Source organism: Equus quagga, chromosome 10, assembly GCF_021613505.1.
Source record: "Equus quagga isolate Etosha38 chromosome 10, UCLA_HA_Equagga_1.0, whole genome shotgun sequence".
Taxonomy (NCBI): Eukaryota; Metazoa; Chordata; class Mammalia; order Perissodactyla; family Equidae; genus Equus; species Equus quagga.
In genome coordinates this window covers 37298334-37314011 of record NC_060276.1, presented here as the reverse complement: position 1 = coordinate 37314011, position 15678 = coordinate 37298334, and the positions used below count along the sequence as shown (strand labels likewise).

General features: G+C 38.3%; 1 protein-coding gene across 1 annotated transcript in view; it reads left to right on the top strand.

The window, feature by feature from the left end:
* The first annotated feature begins 4462 nt into the window (after window positions 1–4462).
* The window catches only part of VSIG1 (V-set and immunoglobulin domain containing 1), a 29517-nt gene continuing 18301 nt past the window's right edge, over window positions 4463–15678 (top strand). Inside the window, exons 1-2 of the mRNA XM_046674061.1 lie at window positions 4463–4511; window positions 14156–14319. Of these exons, the coding sequence (XP_046530017.1) occupies window positions 4463–4511; window positions 14156–14319 (213 nt within the window). The remainder of the gene's footprint in view (window positions 4512–14155; window positions 14320–15678) is intronic.

Sequence of the window (15678 nt, the reverse complement as noted above, 5' to 3'; positions counted from 1 at the left end):
TCCTGAGCGACTGAAAGGACAGAATTGCCATACCTGAAATTTGGGACAAAATCATAGAAGCATTAGAAAAAAACCACAATATTATGTATATTAAGATTATATATTACATGATAATATATAATAATATTTCTATAGTCTTGGATTGGGGAAAGCTTTCTTAAGTAAGACAGGAAACTCAGAAGCTGCAAAGAAAAAAATTGCTAGATTTAACTACAACAAAAAGCAAACTTCTTTAGCATAAAAGAAAATTTTTTTAAAAAGTGATGAACAGGAAGAAAATATTTATAATGTGTATACCAAACTCAGGTTAAGATTCATAAGCTGAAAAGAGTACTTCTACAATATTAAAAGATAACTCAGTAGAAAAACAGTCTAAGGCCGTAAACAGGCGATTCACAGGGAAAGGAACGCCAATTAGGCCAGTAAACCTATGAAAACAGGCTTGACCTCATTAGAGAAATACAAATTAAAACAACAATGCAATACCAGTTTTCACCCATGATACTGGTAAAAATAAAAGACTGATAATTTGCATTGTTGACAAGGCTGCCTGTGGAGAAGCAAGCACTCTCATACACCCTTAAGGGAAGTGGAGATTTGTAAAGAATTTCCGGTGGACAATTTTTCATAATCTCCCAAAACTTAAAATGTTCATACCCTTTGATCCAGCAATTCCATTTCTCGGTACCTAATCTGCAGAAATAATCACATAAGTGGTCAGAGATATAGGCAAAAAGATGTTCATTGCACTATTGTTTATAGTAGGGAAAACCGGAACGACCTAAGAATTCACCAATGGGACAATGGTTAAACAACTTGTACATTCATACTATGAAATACCACGCGGCCTTAAAATGGATAAGGCAAATCTATAGATGTAGTTGTACACGTGGTGACATAAAGAGATAGTAAAAATGCTTTTTCAAGGGGAAAAAAGCAAATTATAGAACAATACGTATGTTATGATTACCTTTATGTCAAAAAGGTAACCTTCTGTGTGTGTATAAATTTATAGAAGGTCTGAGAAAAATGTGAAACTTCTATTGCTTGTGAGCATGGTGTGGGATTAAACGTGGGTGAGAGAATGGAGACTTCTTTTTATTCTCTGTATACTTCTTTGTTCTTTGAAATCCCTTTGCAATCAAAATGTATTACTTTTGTAATTTTTAAGTTAAAAAGTGAGAGCCAAGTCAGATACTGAAGGTTTCTGAAAGTTCCCAAAGAATAATCCTGGAGGTGGTAGTATGTCTGTGATGTTACATTCACACTGTGCCACTGTGTGGTGTGACGGGAGGGACAGCATCTGATGCGCGCTATGTGGCCTTGGGAAAGACACAACGTTTCTGAGCCTCTGTTTTCTCATGTACAGAATGCAGATAATACCTGCCCTATTTATTTTACTGTCAATTGTGAAAACAAAATGGAAGAGTAGTTTCAAAATTATAAAGCCCTGTGAAAATGTGAAAGATATTTAAGAATATTTCTTGTGCCAGTTAATGACCCATTTCTTTTGAGCAATAGTCAATAACATCAGAGCTTAGTCCACAGCAGAGAATTTAGATTAACTCTTAGAGTTTCTTTTTAATAGAATTCTACCTGTCCAAGTTAGGTCCCAAATAGCAGAAGATTTTTTTACTCAATTTTGCTTAACTGTTCTAGAGTACGTTGTGTTTGTACGAGAGATTCTGGTGCCGATGGGTTTTGGCAATAGTCTTAAATCATACCCTCTGCCCCAGCCATCTCAGAGCCAACTAACAGGAACATACTGAATTAATTAGCAAGGTCTTACTTAGCACCTGTTCTGTGCTTAGCACTCCCCTGTGGGCAGCTGGCCAGACGTCTAAGTTTGCCTGGGACCCTTATGGTTTACACCATCTGTCCCTTGTAATTGCAATTAGGGCCCTTTCACTCTCAGAAGTGACCTCGTTTTAATGATCAGTTGTATGGTCACTGTACCACGGTCACCTATGGGGCATGGAAGGAAACACAGGAAGCCCCCGGCTTACAAATACCAGACTTAGAAATTTCTTTTCCCATCCCAGCTCCCCACCACTGGAAAAGCCAATATTACTTCTAGGGGGGCCAGTATTAAAGCCTTGGGTCTTTTGGAAACTTGGTAGACAGAGGTAAAGGCAGAACCAAGGCTGAGAAGAGCTGTTGTGGTCCTACAAGTTGTCCTCCTCTGCAAAACCTCCTCCCTCAGACCATTTCTCTCCATTGCATTGCCTAACACTTCTGGCCAGAGATTTATCTGGGGGGAAACAAGCCTTCTATTTTCAATAGTCTAAATAGGTTGGAGAATGTTCATGGCATTGATATTTTTCCCTCCTAACATGGAGCTGATATCTGCTTAATATGGAGGAGGAAGTGTGTTTCCAGGAGGAATAGATTGGAAAGAAAAAAGTAGTTTTGGAGCACAGGATATTCTGGGGAGTAAGACCCTCCCTTAGGGCAACCTGGGTACACAAGGGACCAGTGGGTCATGAGTGAGGGGGCAAAAAGGGAGGTGGGTAACAAAGACATGCAATGGTTATTTGGGGAGAAAATGTTGCCTTGTGCTCAACCCGTGTCTTGGGAAGGGAAAACAATGTCGTTTCTCTGCCACCTGCTGCTCCTTTTTTCCCTCCCCTCCTATATATGCTCAGCACCCAGAATGCAAACCAGTGTTAGACTATGCACTGCATGGGTCTGGGAATGAGACCTCTGTTTATAGCAGTGTTTTGGCAGGAATGTGTATTCTTGGGTCCAATTAATGGGCTTACCAATGCATTTTGGGACACATCCTTTCTTAAGTTGGGAACTGCCTGTAGAAGACCTGTTCCCTGCCCTGGTGAGGCTCACAGTCACTGAATTTAGTGGAGACCCAGTTAATAAATAGGAAACTACTGGAGAGCGATCAAGCACCAACTGTGGGGTATTGGCTCTGAGTACAATGGGAATTTATCCAAAGGGGAGCCCAGAGAGAGGTGATGTATAGCTTTGTTGAAATTTTCACATAGGACAGCATGACCAATTTGTGCTAAGAATATACTTAGATAACAAGAGGAGGGAGGAGAAATTTTTAAATAGTGATGAAAGTTGCCTGGAGCCAAGGTTTAGCATCGGACATGAGCATGGACAGGGAAGGCTGTGAGAAGGAATCAGGCCTGATGGAGGCAAAATGGCTTTCTGGGAAGCAGTGGGAAATTGACTTGGCTAAGGTGAAATGGGGTCAAATATTTCCTGTAAATTAAAGTTCACGAAATGTATCACTGAAACTTGCACATATTTCATGTGACTGAACACTTTGAGGCAATAAATCTTGACAGCACTTTTCAAGCGGATGATTTAACATGATGGAGTTCAGATGAGGTGAGGACCAGATCTTGGAAGGCTGGGAATCCAGATTAAGGACTTTGGACTGGATGAAAGAGTCCATAATAGTGATAGTGAAAATGCTTAATCGGGTTTGGAACATTGGCGTGTGGCTGGTACAAAGGCTGAAGGAGGAAGAAGTCAGGGAGACCATTTAGGAAGCTGCTACAGTAGGCCAAGAGTGAGGAGCTGGGTACTTGGACATGGGAAGAACCAGAGGAGGCCCTTATGTATCGCAGGGTAACTTGAGCATGAGAGGAACTCTGTTCAAAGTTCCTGTTCACGTAAAGGCTTCTTACCCGTGCAGCCTGCCCTACCCTCCTAGTGAACCCCCTTTCCCAGGAAACCCTATACCACCTATTCAGTAACCTAATTCTGCAAAAACTCAGACATCCATTGGAAGTCTCAAAGCATTTATTCGCTCACTTGATTTTGCAAAATTAGATTAGTGAAAAAATGCTATGGAGTTTCTAAGCTGGAAGACATAAGCACGCAATTCATTCTACCGCCAGGTAGTGAGAACTGCCGGGGCTTCAAAAGAGGGAGAGATGTCCAGAGTTTGTTCACATAGAAATCAGTGCTTTTTCACTTCATAAGCCCTGTGTCCTTCCTGTGAACCCTGTCTCCTGAGAAAATCTTACCAATTTATTAACCTAATTTGTAAAATGAGGTTAGTGAATCAAGGCTGTAAGACTTGTATGGAAATATTTAAAATTAATTAGCTTTGTCAGCTTTTATTTGCATAGGCTTTCTTCCAACTACATCTTTTTCTTCTCAAGTATAACTTTTTAATAAGATTGGTTTTTAAACAATAAATCTCAGAGAATCTGTGTACAAAGAGCTTGAAGAATTTAAATATGTGGGTTTATTATTAACACAGTAGCAAATATATCAAGGAAACACGCCCCATAAAAAGTGTTTCAAAGAAACACAAATCTGCTCTGAGAAAGGTCTGTACCCAATAAGTAAGCCCAAAGAGGCTTGTTTGCTTGGTGATGCCGGCAGATAAGCCTGGCAAACCTCGGTGTGATTGAAGAAGCCAGTTTGAGACTCAGCCGAGCCCAAGCAAGCCACTGGCCCTTGGCTGCGCTCAAGGAACCTCGACACAATGGTGTTCGCGTTTTGGAAGGTCTTTCTGATCCTAAACTGCCTTGCAGGTAAGGAAAGGATCTCCAAACCATCAAAGATAATTGGGAATGGAGTTTCCTCTTAAACTGAAATCGCAAATTTTTATATAGAATGTTCCCCTCCTGTACTTCAAAGGAATTGTGATTAGTATGCTGAGTAAAATAATTTTCAGAACTCTTGCTTGGCAAATGCGTGCCATGCTGTAAATATAATTGTTTTGTGTAGCTTCTCAATCAAGCCTTTTTCAGAAAAAATCACATTATCTTTCTTTTTTTTAGTTTGGAAGGTGAACAGATGAATTCACTCAGAAGCTGAAGTTTGTGCTAAGACTACTTTTTTCTTTGTTTTACTTGAGTGTTTCCTTTAAGCCCGCTGTGACCGGCTCGTTTGGCTACAGCAGGCAGAGCCTGGCTTAGAGGGCCTGCCATGCTTTACTCTCTTGCAATGCTTGAGGGGGTGCAGTTTTCCAAGCCTAAGACTGTATTTAGTTTGGGAATTACGTGAGTGATTTATTGTTGTGCACAAGACGGTTGTTTTTAGGGATTTGAGCGGAACAAAATCATTTCTAGAGGCAAAATCCTGATGTTGGTTAGACCCAGGAGAGGTCATTAATTCAGAAAACACCTTGGCTAGTTTTTTCAAATACCAGGTACGTTTTGAATCTGTTCTTATGGTAAGTTAAGTCCATGGTAGATGCAATAATATTGTTTACAATAATGCTGATGTTTTCAAGCCATTAGTAATATTAGGCAGTCTTTAGAATGAGATTTACTAAGCATATTTAATGACGTCAGAAAATGCTCAGGCTAAAACATTAAGTGAAAAAGCAGGATACATACATATGCCTAGAATAAATTGCTAAAAAGTTGTGTTCCAAGGTGCTCATGGTGATTACTTCTGGGTGATAGGATTATAGATGATTTTTATTTTATTCTTTTGCCTTTTCAAATTTTCCAGAGTTTCTACAAAGACTATTGTACTACTTTTATATTGAAAAAGCGTTACTTTTCAAACCATATGGTATTTAGTAATAGCTCTCTAAATGTTCATTACTAAATGTTTAAACATACATGTTCTATGGAGTCACTAAAAGGCAATACTGCATTTATCCAGTCATCGGGTCTTAGAGCTGGAAAAAGCCGCCTTTCTCAGTTTCCATCCTGGTGGGAACACGTGTTACTATTTTCCCTTTCCGCCAGGAATGTTCATTTTAAACCTTAACTTTAGACAGTGGAAGTCTTTGTCCCTTCTTAAAGAGCTTCCAGTCATTAGTTAATTGGGTTGCCCCTGGGCCTTCGGCACCAGCCCCCTAAAATCACACCTGTAGTCAACACTTACTCCCCTACGTGAGGCCTTACTCTGGCCTATACTAGACACCAGTTTGGGAACAGTTGAAAGAGTAGTTTTTATTGTAACTAACATGTATATAATTTTTACTGATTATAAATTTAATGAGTTATTTTAGAAATGTTGGAAAATGTGGAAACATATAAATAAGAAAATAAAAACCACCAACAATCTTACTAGAGACTTGGGTGAATTCCTTATTTTCTTTCATTTGCAAGTGGATATATTATATTAAAAAATTGGGTTTATACCTTGTATACAATTTTTTTTTATTGTTTGAAAAATTGGGGCCAGCCCTGTGGCACAGCAGTTAAGTTCGCACACTCCACTTTGGCAGCCCAGGGTTTACTGGTTCAGATCCTGGGTGCGGACCTATGGACTGCTTATCAAGCCATGCTGTGGCAAGTGTCCCACATATAAAGTAGAAGAAGATGGGCATGAATGCTATCTCAGGGCCAATCTTCCTCAGCAAAAAAAAAAAAAAAGAAAAAGAAAAAGAGGAGAATTGGTGCTGGATCTTAGCTGAGGGCTAATCTTCCTAAAAAAAAATTACTTAGATGATATCACAATCTTACTTGATTGTGACTTTTAGAACAAGGCCCAATCAGAGTGACCAATAAATACTTCAGAGCCTTTGTTCTTCATTTACTGTATAACTGGTTTCGTTGGTGTATAGTGTGTTCTGTGTATCTATACATATACAATCTAGCTGGTCCAAAGCAAAACATGGTGTGGCAGTCTGGCAGATTGAATGAAAATATGGTATGGTATATTGTTTGCTGTGCTTACATATGTATGGAAGTCAGAGAAAGAAAGATTTCAGTAATCTATAACTAACATTAATAGTACCCATCAGTTGATCCAGATACAGCTGTGAAGCAACTGGTAATGTTTCCATCAGTGTGCAATTTGATGTGCCACTTGGACTTGTTTCATGGTCAGGAAGAATGTCACATTTTTGGTGTCAAGCATGGTGCCTGCCATAGTGGGCCCATAGGAAATGTTTATTGAAAGAATGAGTTACCTTCTGAAATCCTGCCATTTGCAACATGGATGGACCTTGAAGGCATTACGCTAAGTGAAATAAGTCAGACAGAGAAAGACAAATACTGTATTATTTCACTTATATGTGGAATCTAAAAAACCTGAATTCATAGAAACGGAGAGTAGAGTGGTGGTTACTGACGGGTGAGGAAAATAGAGAGATGTAAGTCAAAGTTCTGGGGATCTAATGTATAGCATGGTGACTATAGTTAATACTGTGTTATATACTTAAAAGTCGTTAACAGAGTAGATCTTAAATGTTCTCTCCACAAAAAAGAAATGGTAATTATGTGATGTGATGGAAGTGTTAGTTAACGCTATGGTGGTAATCATGCATCAAATCGACACTTTGTACACCTTAAATTTGCACAATGTTATGTGTCAATCATATCTCAATACCTGGAACAATAAAAGAATGAATTACTTTCCCAGCCCCAAACATCCAGAAATGATTTTCACATACATGTTTAAAATCAATTTTTCGTACAACTAAGCAAGACTAATTTTATTTTAACCAAAATCTTCCTGATGGCTTCTTAGGAAGTCTTAGGTTAAATTCCATTTGAGGGAAATAAATTTAATCAAAAATGCCTTCTGCAAAAAGTTCATGCACATCATTTTAGGTGCTTGTAATATATATTAGTCAGTCGTTGGAAAGATATGTTAATATTTTCATTTTCTGGAGGTATTTGCTATGCATTTTAAAGCAATAATATATTTGAACTTTGGTTTTGCAGTCAAATCCAAAAAGTGAGTGATCATTTGGTTGTATTATTTCCTAACTCAAAAATGGAGTAATTATACATGAAGTTGCTGGAAATTAAGTTACTTCAAATGCGCCAGGTTAAATATGACTATCTGGGGGATATTTTTGCTGTGGTATGTTAGGAGAATAATAATCCCCCTATAAGCAAAGTGCCTGCCACATTGGAGCGTCAAATAAATGAGTGAACAATCATTACCAAAACACGAGGCATTTAAAATCTTTTTAGAGTGTTGATTAATTTAAGTGTATACACTGGATTATTTCCTTTAATAATATGCACTGATTTTTAAAAGCAGTCACACATATTTCAATCACATATGCGTTTCTTGTTTGCTTGTTTGTTTTTTAATTCAGCCAGGTCAGTGAGTGAAATTGCAATCCTGAGTTTTGTTTAAATGAGATACTAGTCTTTATTTTGCTATTCATTCACAGTCTTGTTAAGGTAGAGATTTTTCTGACTTTTCCAATTTTTAAATAATTTCTCAATTTGGAGTAAATTAATCCAAAGGAAGAGAAGTTTTTTCTGCTGTCACAGAATCACCTTTAGTTTAAGACTAAATTTGCACTGTTCACTATCCACATGTGGCTATAAATTTAAATTCATTAAAATTAAATAAAATTAGAAATTCATTTCCTCAGTCATACTAGACACATTTCAGGTGCTCCTTAATTGCGTGTGGGTAATGGCTACTTAATTGGACATTGCAGAGATAGAACATTTCCATCATCACAGAAAGTTCTATCGGACAGTGCTGGGCTAGAGCATGATCTCAGAGGTCTAAGTAATGTGCACTAATTGAGTGATGCGACGTATTTAAAAAGCTCATCTGGAAATATATAGCTGTTAGTTCTGAAGTGTATTGTCACTATATTAGGGATGGACAATTTCAGAAAACCATCTTTTCTTCATAATTTAAGGATTGATTATAGTGCTGAGTATTGGGAATCCGGGCAATAAAATGACCTGGAGATATTTCCTTGGCAGTTGTTACCTAGTTACAGGACAATGAGTAGTATTCATAAAAATAAATTGTCTCACCCACAACTAAAATATACAACTATGTACTTGGGGGATTTGGGGAGAAAAAGCAGAGGAAAAAAAAGAAGATTGGCAACAGTTGTTAGCTCAGGCGCCAATCTTAAAAAAACAAAAAATAAAAAATAAATTGTCTCACAGTAGATTTGGAGCTTACTATCCTTATTCTAAGGTAAAATTGTTGAGCTTTTACAGACCTCAAATTATTTACATATTTATATGTCTTCTATTTTAAAAAATGTTGAAAATGTTTAAATCGGATTTATAGTTCCCCAATCTTTGATTTTCATTTGCCTTCATTCTAGTCTGTGCTATGAATGGCTTCCTGCCGCATTGACGTGGCAGGCAGAGATTGTGTCTGTCTTGTTCATTATTGTTTCCCTAGTGTTTGGCACTGTCTGTGGCACAAAATAGGTGTTCAAGAGATATTTGTTGATAGGCACCACGGCCTCTTGCATATTTTGTCTTGTGTGAGAAATGTCCTTACCCTGCCTTTAAGTACTTTTGCCAAGAACAGCCTTTAAAGGGTTTTGTTTATTTTAATTTTTTGGCCTTATCTGGTCAGAAGCTCCCATCATTAGCCAATCCCACAACAGATATTGGGACCCAAAATAGAGGACAAAAATAATAGCCAAATAATATCTTAAAAATCTCTGTTTTTAGGGGAAAGTTTCTGGGAACTTTAGTGGCCAAAACAATCCCCGTTCTATCCCTTTGATTTTGGACACTTTAAAGACATTTGGAAGTCATCATTTAGGCATAGCCGGAGGTGTGGCTCACTTCCAGGAGCAATAAGATGGACTCTTTGAGGGCAGGAGAGAGTCACTTAGCTTTCTCCAGTGCAGTGTCCATTGGAAAGAGTAGCTACTGTTCGCAGGCCAATTTTGTTTTTTTGGGAGGCATTATGGGAACCAGGAAAACATGGAGGGGAGAGCATTGGGAAGAGGAAGACTGCATGGAGTTAGAAGATGCTGCATTGCTGTCTACCCTAAAACACATCTCTCAATTCATCAAGACATAGGTTGCCATGTAAACAGCCAACTTCTGGCTGAGAAGCAGCTGGACTAGGTGGCCTGGCTGTGACAGAGAACAAGGCCTTTGAATCCAGGAAACCAGGGGTAATCAGTACAATGATTTTCTTTTTCTTTTAATTCTTCAAAATGTTTGTCAATTTCCTGAGTTCCTTTTGCCTGACTGCTGCCATTTAGTAAGAAAAATAAAATTAAAGAAGGCTTTTGGTATGCAGAATTGGGACGAGGGCCAGGAATTTGTGTTTCTGTACTATTTCCTCTGATCTTTCCAGGATCTCTGTATCCTCATCCCACCCCTATCCCTTGTCTGTAACCCTGCAGGCAGCTGGAGCTCTCACTCCAACGCCTCTGCAGCATAGAGAGTGTCTCTTAATATTGATCTTTTCTTCTAATACCTACCTGACAGTCTTAAATTCCTTGCTGTAGAACTCTAGACTCTCTGACTCTGCAATGGATAATAACCAGTTAATGAGATGAGCCAACGCCTCTGTAGTGTTACCCAAAGTATTGTCCCCTATCACAGCCCTTTGGAAAATGCTTGTATAGTACTGAGAATTTCAAGCGCAGTGGTGGGCTGGATTTTTGGGTAGGGGGCTCTTTGATGTTCCTCCAATTATATGGGCAGCTCACCCTTTTGTAAGGCCAACAGTTCTCAAACTTTGTAAGCTCAGGGCCCTTTTATACTCTTAAAACTTTAGGGAGATTTATGGTCTGGATAAAATGGCGTAGAATTGTTTCTCCTTGCTTCTCTCTGGTAAGCACAAGTATAAACCATCCCTGGAAATAATGCAAGAGATAACCAAGGGAGAACTCTGAAAGATGGTAAGAAAAAAGCAGATTGGTTTGGAACCTTGGGAACAACACAGAGGCAAGGTGTCTTATGTCTCTCCACCCAACAGAAGATGAGTATCCAGCTCTGGCATTTCCCGATGCCAACCTACCAACACAGGCTGGCCCAGAGAGGCTCATTCTTCCCCCAGATCGAATGGGAGTCCTTCTGACGTAAGGTGAGCCCAACGTCACTGGCAAGGGAGTACTAGAGGAAAAACATCAAAATAAACCGAAAGCAAGCAGAAGGAAGGAAATAATAAAGAGCTGGAACCAACAGAATTTAAATAGGAAAATCATAGAGAAAATTCAGTGAAATAAAAATTTGATTCTTTGAAAAAATGAATAAATAATATTGACAAACGTCTAGCCAGACTGGTAAACCTAAAAAGAGAGAAGACACAAATCACCAATATCAGAAATGAAACATGTGATATCACTACAGATTCTGCAGTCATTAAAAATATAATAAGGGAATAAAAAAGACTTTACATTCATATATTTGACAGCTTAGAAGAAATGGACCAATTACTCAAAAACAACAAACTACTGAAATGCGCCTAATATATAAAATAATCTCAATATCTCCATAATCATTAAAGAAATTGCATTCATAGTTTTAAAAGCTCCTGAAAAAAATCTCCAGGCCTAGATACTTTCACTGGATAATTCTACCAAACATTTAAAAAATAATTAACACCAATTTTACACAATCTCTTCCACAAAATATAAGAGGAGGGAACACTTCCAACCCATTTTATGAGGCTAGTATTATCCTGATACCCAAACCAAAGACAGTACAAAAATATAAAACTACAGATCAATAGCTCTCACGAACTTAGACTCCAAAACTTTCAACAAAACACAAGCACAGTGAATCCTGCAATGTTTGAAAAGAATTCTACACCATGACCAAGTGGGATTTATTTCATGCATGCAAGCCTGGATCAACATTCAAAAATAATTTAGTGTAATCTATCATATCAACAAGCTAAAGAAAATAAACACAAATGATCATATCAATTGTTACAGAAAAAACATTTGAAAAAATCCAATACCTATTCATGATAAAAACTCTCAGCAATTTATCAATAGAAGATGTGATACTTTCCAAGAGCTGCTGTAACAAATTGCCAGAAACTAAGTGGCTTAAACAAGAGAAATTTATTCTCTCATAGTTCTGGAGGCCAAACGTTGAAAGTCAAACCAGTGGCAAAGCTTCTTTGGAAACTCCGAAGGAAAATCTCCTAGCTGACTGCTAGCAATTCTTGGCGTTCCTCGGCTTGTATATGCATCACTCCAATTTCTGATCCTGTCTTCACATGGCCTTTCCCTCTGTAAATCTCTGTGTCAAACCTCCCTCTCCTTTTTCTTATAAGGACAGCAGTCAGTAGATTGAGGGCCCACCCTAAATCCAGGATGATCTCATCTCAAGATCCTTAGCTTAATTACATTGCAAAGACTATTTCCAAATAAGATCACATTCACAGGCACAGGAATTAGAACTTGTACATATCTTTTTGGGAGACACAGTTCAACTCATGGTTGAGAATTACATCTCAATCATGAGATGAGCATCTACAAATTACTCACAGTTAACATTGTATTTAATGGTGACATACTGAATGCTTTTTCCGTAAGATTGGGAACAAGGCAAGGATGTCCACTCGCAACTCTCTTATTCAATAAGGTACTCCAAGTTATAGCTACTGCAATAAGGCATTAAAAAGAAATAAAAGGCATACAATTGGAAAGGAAGAAATAAAACTGTCTCTACTCAACAAAAGACTGGCATCTAGATTATATAGAGAACTCTCAAAATTCAACAGTAAAAAACTGAACACTGCAATCAGAAAATGGGCAAAAGATATGAGCAGACATTTTGCTGAGAAAGATATACAAATGGCAAATAATCACATGAAGAGTTGTTTAGCATTATTAATTTGCATTAGGGAAATGCTAAGTAAGACAACAATAATATATTACTACACAGAAAATAGTGGCAACACCAAATGCTGACAAGGATGTGGAGAGGCTGGACCACTCATACATTATTGGTGGGAATCTATATTGGTACAGCCACTCTGGAAAACCATGTGTCTGTCTTTGTTTTTCTTGTTTTTGTTTTTAATAAAATGAAACATGTAACTACCATTTGACCCAGGAACTGCACTCTTAAGCATTTATCCCAGTGAAATGGAAATTTGTGTTCACACAAAAATCTGTACATGAATGTTCATTAGAGTTTAATTCAATGTCAAAACCTGGAAAGAACTCGGATGTCTCTAAATAGGTGAATGGCTAAACAAATTTTGGTGCATACATACCATTGAATGCTCCTAAGTGATAAAAGGTGGTGAACTACTGATACACAGAATAACTTGGGTGAATTTCTAGGTAATTATGCTGAGTAAAAAAAGCCAATCCCAAAAGGTTACCATGCTTCCACTTATATAATATTTATTAAATGACAAAATTTTAGAAGTAGAAGACAGATTAGTAGTTGCAATGCTTAGGATCAGAGATAGGGTTCAGGAGGGACGTGGGTGTGATTATAAAAGGGCAACATAAGGGATCTTTGTGGTGATGGAACTGTACAGTATCTTGACTGTTATGATGGATACACAAACCTACACATGTGATAAAATTGTATAGAACTAAATGCATACACACACGAGTACAAGTAAAACTGGACAAATATCAATAAGATCAGTGGAGTGTATCAATGTCGGTATCCTGGTTGTGATATTTTACTATAGTTTACAAAACGTTACTGTAGGGGCAGGAGCTGGGTAAAGTGTACATGGGATCTCTGTCTTATTTTTAGAACTATGTGTAAATCTACTATTATCTCAAAATTTTCAGTTAAAGATTATTGAGGACCCCAAAGAGTTTTTACTATGTGGGTTATTTCTATCTATATTTACTGTATTAGAAAGTAAAACTAAAAAAACAACTTTAAACGCAAAAATACACAAGCACACACTCCGTTAGCTACCAGAGCAATAACATTGTTACCGGTTATGTAGCTTCTGGAACATTCCATTGTACACTCATGACAGGATGAGAGTGAAAAAGGAAAATAACATCTTGGTATTATTATGAACATGATTTTGATCTTGTAGCCCCCAAAATGGCCTTAGGGATAGGGTGACCAACTTATCATGGTTTTCCCGGGACGTTCCTGGTTTAAGTACCAAAAGTCCTAGCAAAACCAGTGAGGTTTGCCTGAGACTAACTGGTTTGAAAACTGCAAGTCTCACATCCAAGAAACCCCCTCGGTCCTGGGCAAACTGGATTGGTTGTTTTCTATACTCATGGACCTTTTGGAGCCCTGGACAACGCTTTAAGAACCTCTGTGTAAGGCCATCCTTACACAGAAGAAATTCGCAGGTTAAGTGTTATTACCTCACTATCATGGGATTTGAGTATCTTCACATCGTAATTTGTTAGAAACTCTCCTATCCCCATGCCAATTGTTTGCTCAGTTTTCCAGGTTCATTCTATTTTCTCCTCCTCACCTTGGATTCCTCAAATAAGATATTGAATGTGCTTTGTAATGAAAAAGTGTCATCATAATGTGAGTGTGTACCATTGTCTTTTTGATGATTTTCTTTTCAGGTCAAGTTACTGCTGTGCAAGTGACCATCCCAGACAGTTTCGTGAACGTGACTGTTGGATCTGATGTCACTCTCATCTGCACCTATACCACCACTGTGGCCTCTCGGGACAAGCTTTCCATCCAGTGGTCATTCTTCCACAAGAAGCAGTTACAGCCAGTTTCCGTAAGGACTCTTTTCCTAACCTATTCCCCTTTGGTAGTTCTGACATGAACTGTGGGTGTTAGTGTGTGAAGGAATGGTAAGCCAATTACAACAGTGGTAGAACCTCAGATACAAAGATTTTCAAGAAAGCTGTTTAAAGAAGTGACTCAACCTTTGTACTCACTTCATATTCAGTTATGGCCTTTTGTCTCAATTCTGTGTAGGTCAACATCAATTATATCATATAGTCTAGAATAGAGAGGAAAGGTCCTTTTCATAGGTGAATTGAGCAGTAGTTCTGAAAGGGCTTCCCCTCCTAAAAAAATATCTCCCTGACTATTATTTCCAGAAGACCTCAGTTCAAATGCATGTCCTAATTGATCTGCAGATCTTTGTCAAACTTAATATCTGAGATCTGCCTGTCAAGTGAGGTAGCTTTTTGTGCCACACTGAGTTCCGATGGAATGAGCCTCCCCAAATGCGTGGAGAAGGGCTAAGGTAGTGATGAACTCTGGGTAATCAAAGGCAGCAAGAGGCTATAGGATAGGGAAATAGGAAGAGTAGGCTAGGATCTGGGAGATGTGGTTGCCACAGGAGGTTGGGTGAAATTCAAAGGAGAAGAATGATTCTATAGCAAGCTGCCTATTCCCAGGTTTTCTTCAACTGCCGTTTAGGGTACTTCCTTCTTTAAATTAGCTCAAGGACTAAAATTGTATACTGAAAAGTATGTGTGTGTGCATGAGTGTGCATGCACATTTGCCAACATATACCGCTTGAGGGAAAAGGTCTATAGTTTTCATCAGATTTTTGAAGGGATGTATGATCCAAAACAAAGAGTTCAGAGAAGAGCCAAATCAGTGTGGTTTGGAATAGTCGGATGTAGTTGAGTTGGGTCTTGAAGGAAAGGAAGGGTTTTGACTGGTAAAAAGATAGAAAGAAATTGAGTGGGCTGGAGGAGGCCCAAAGGCAGAGATGGAGAAGAAGGAGAGCATTAGCTTGGAGGAGCCACGCCTTGGCCAGTGTCACTTCAGCTATCATTGGTCTTTTGGAGGTTCTGAGTCCTCTCTTTACCAGAGATCCTGAACACTTGTTTAACAGGGAACACTGCTCAAGAGGAGATTCTGTCAATGCCACCCTCTAGTCAAAGTTCAACAATTTAGCCCAGTACTAGTTACCTTAGACGAGTATCTGAATCATTCTGTGCCTATCCTCAAAATATAGTAGAATAGTAATACTCTTCTACATATCTCATGGGGAATCAACTGACATAGTGCATGTGAAAAGACTTGGAAAAAATGTAAAGTTCTGTAAGTTTTCTCCCGCGCAAAAATCATCATCATTGGCAGCAACAAAAGTAATTCTACCAGTTTCCGTCCATCA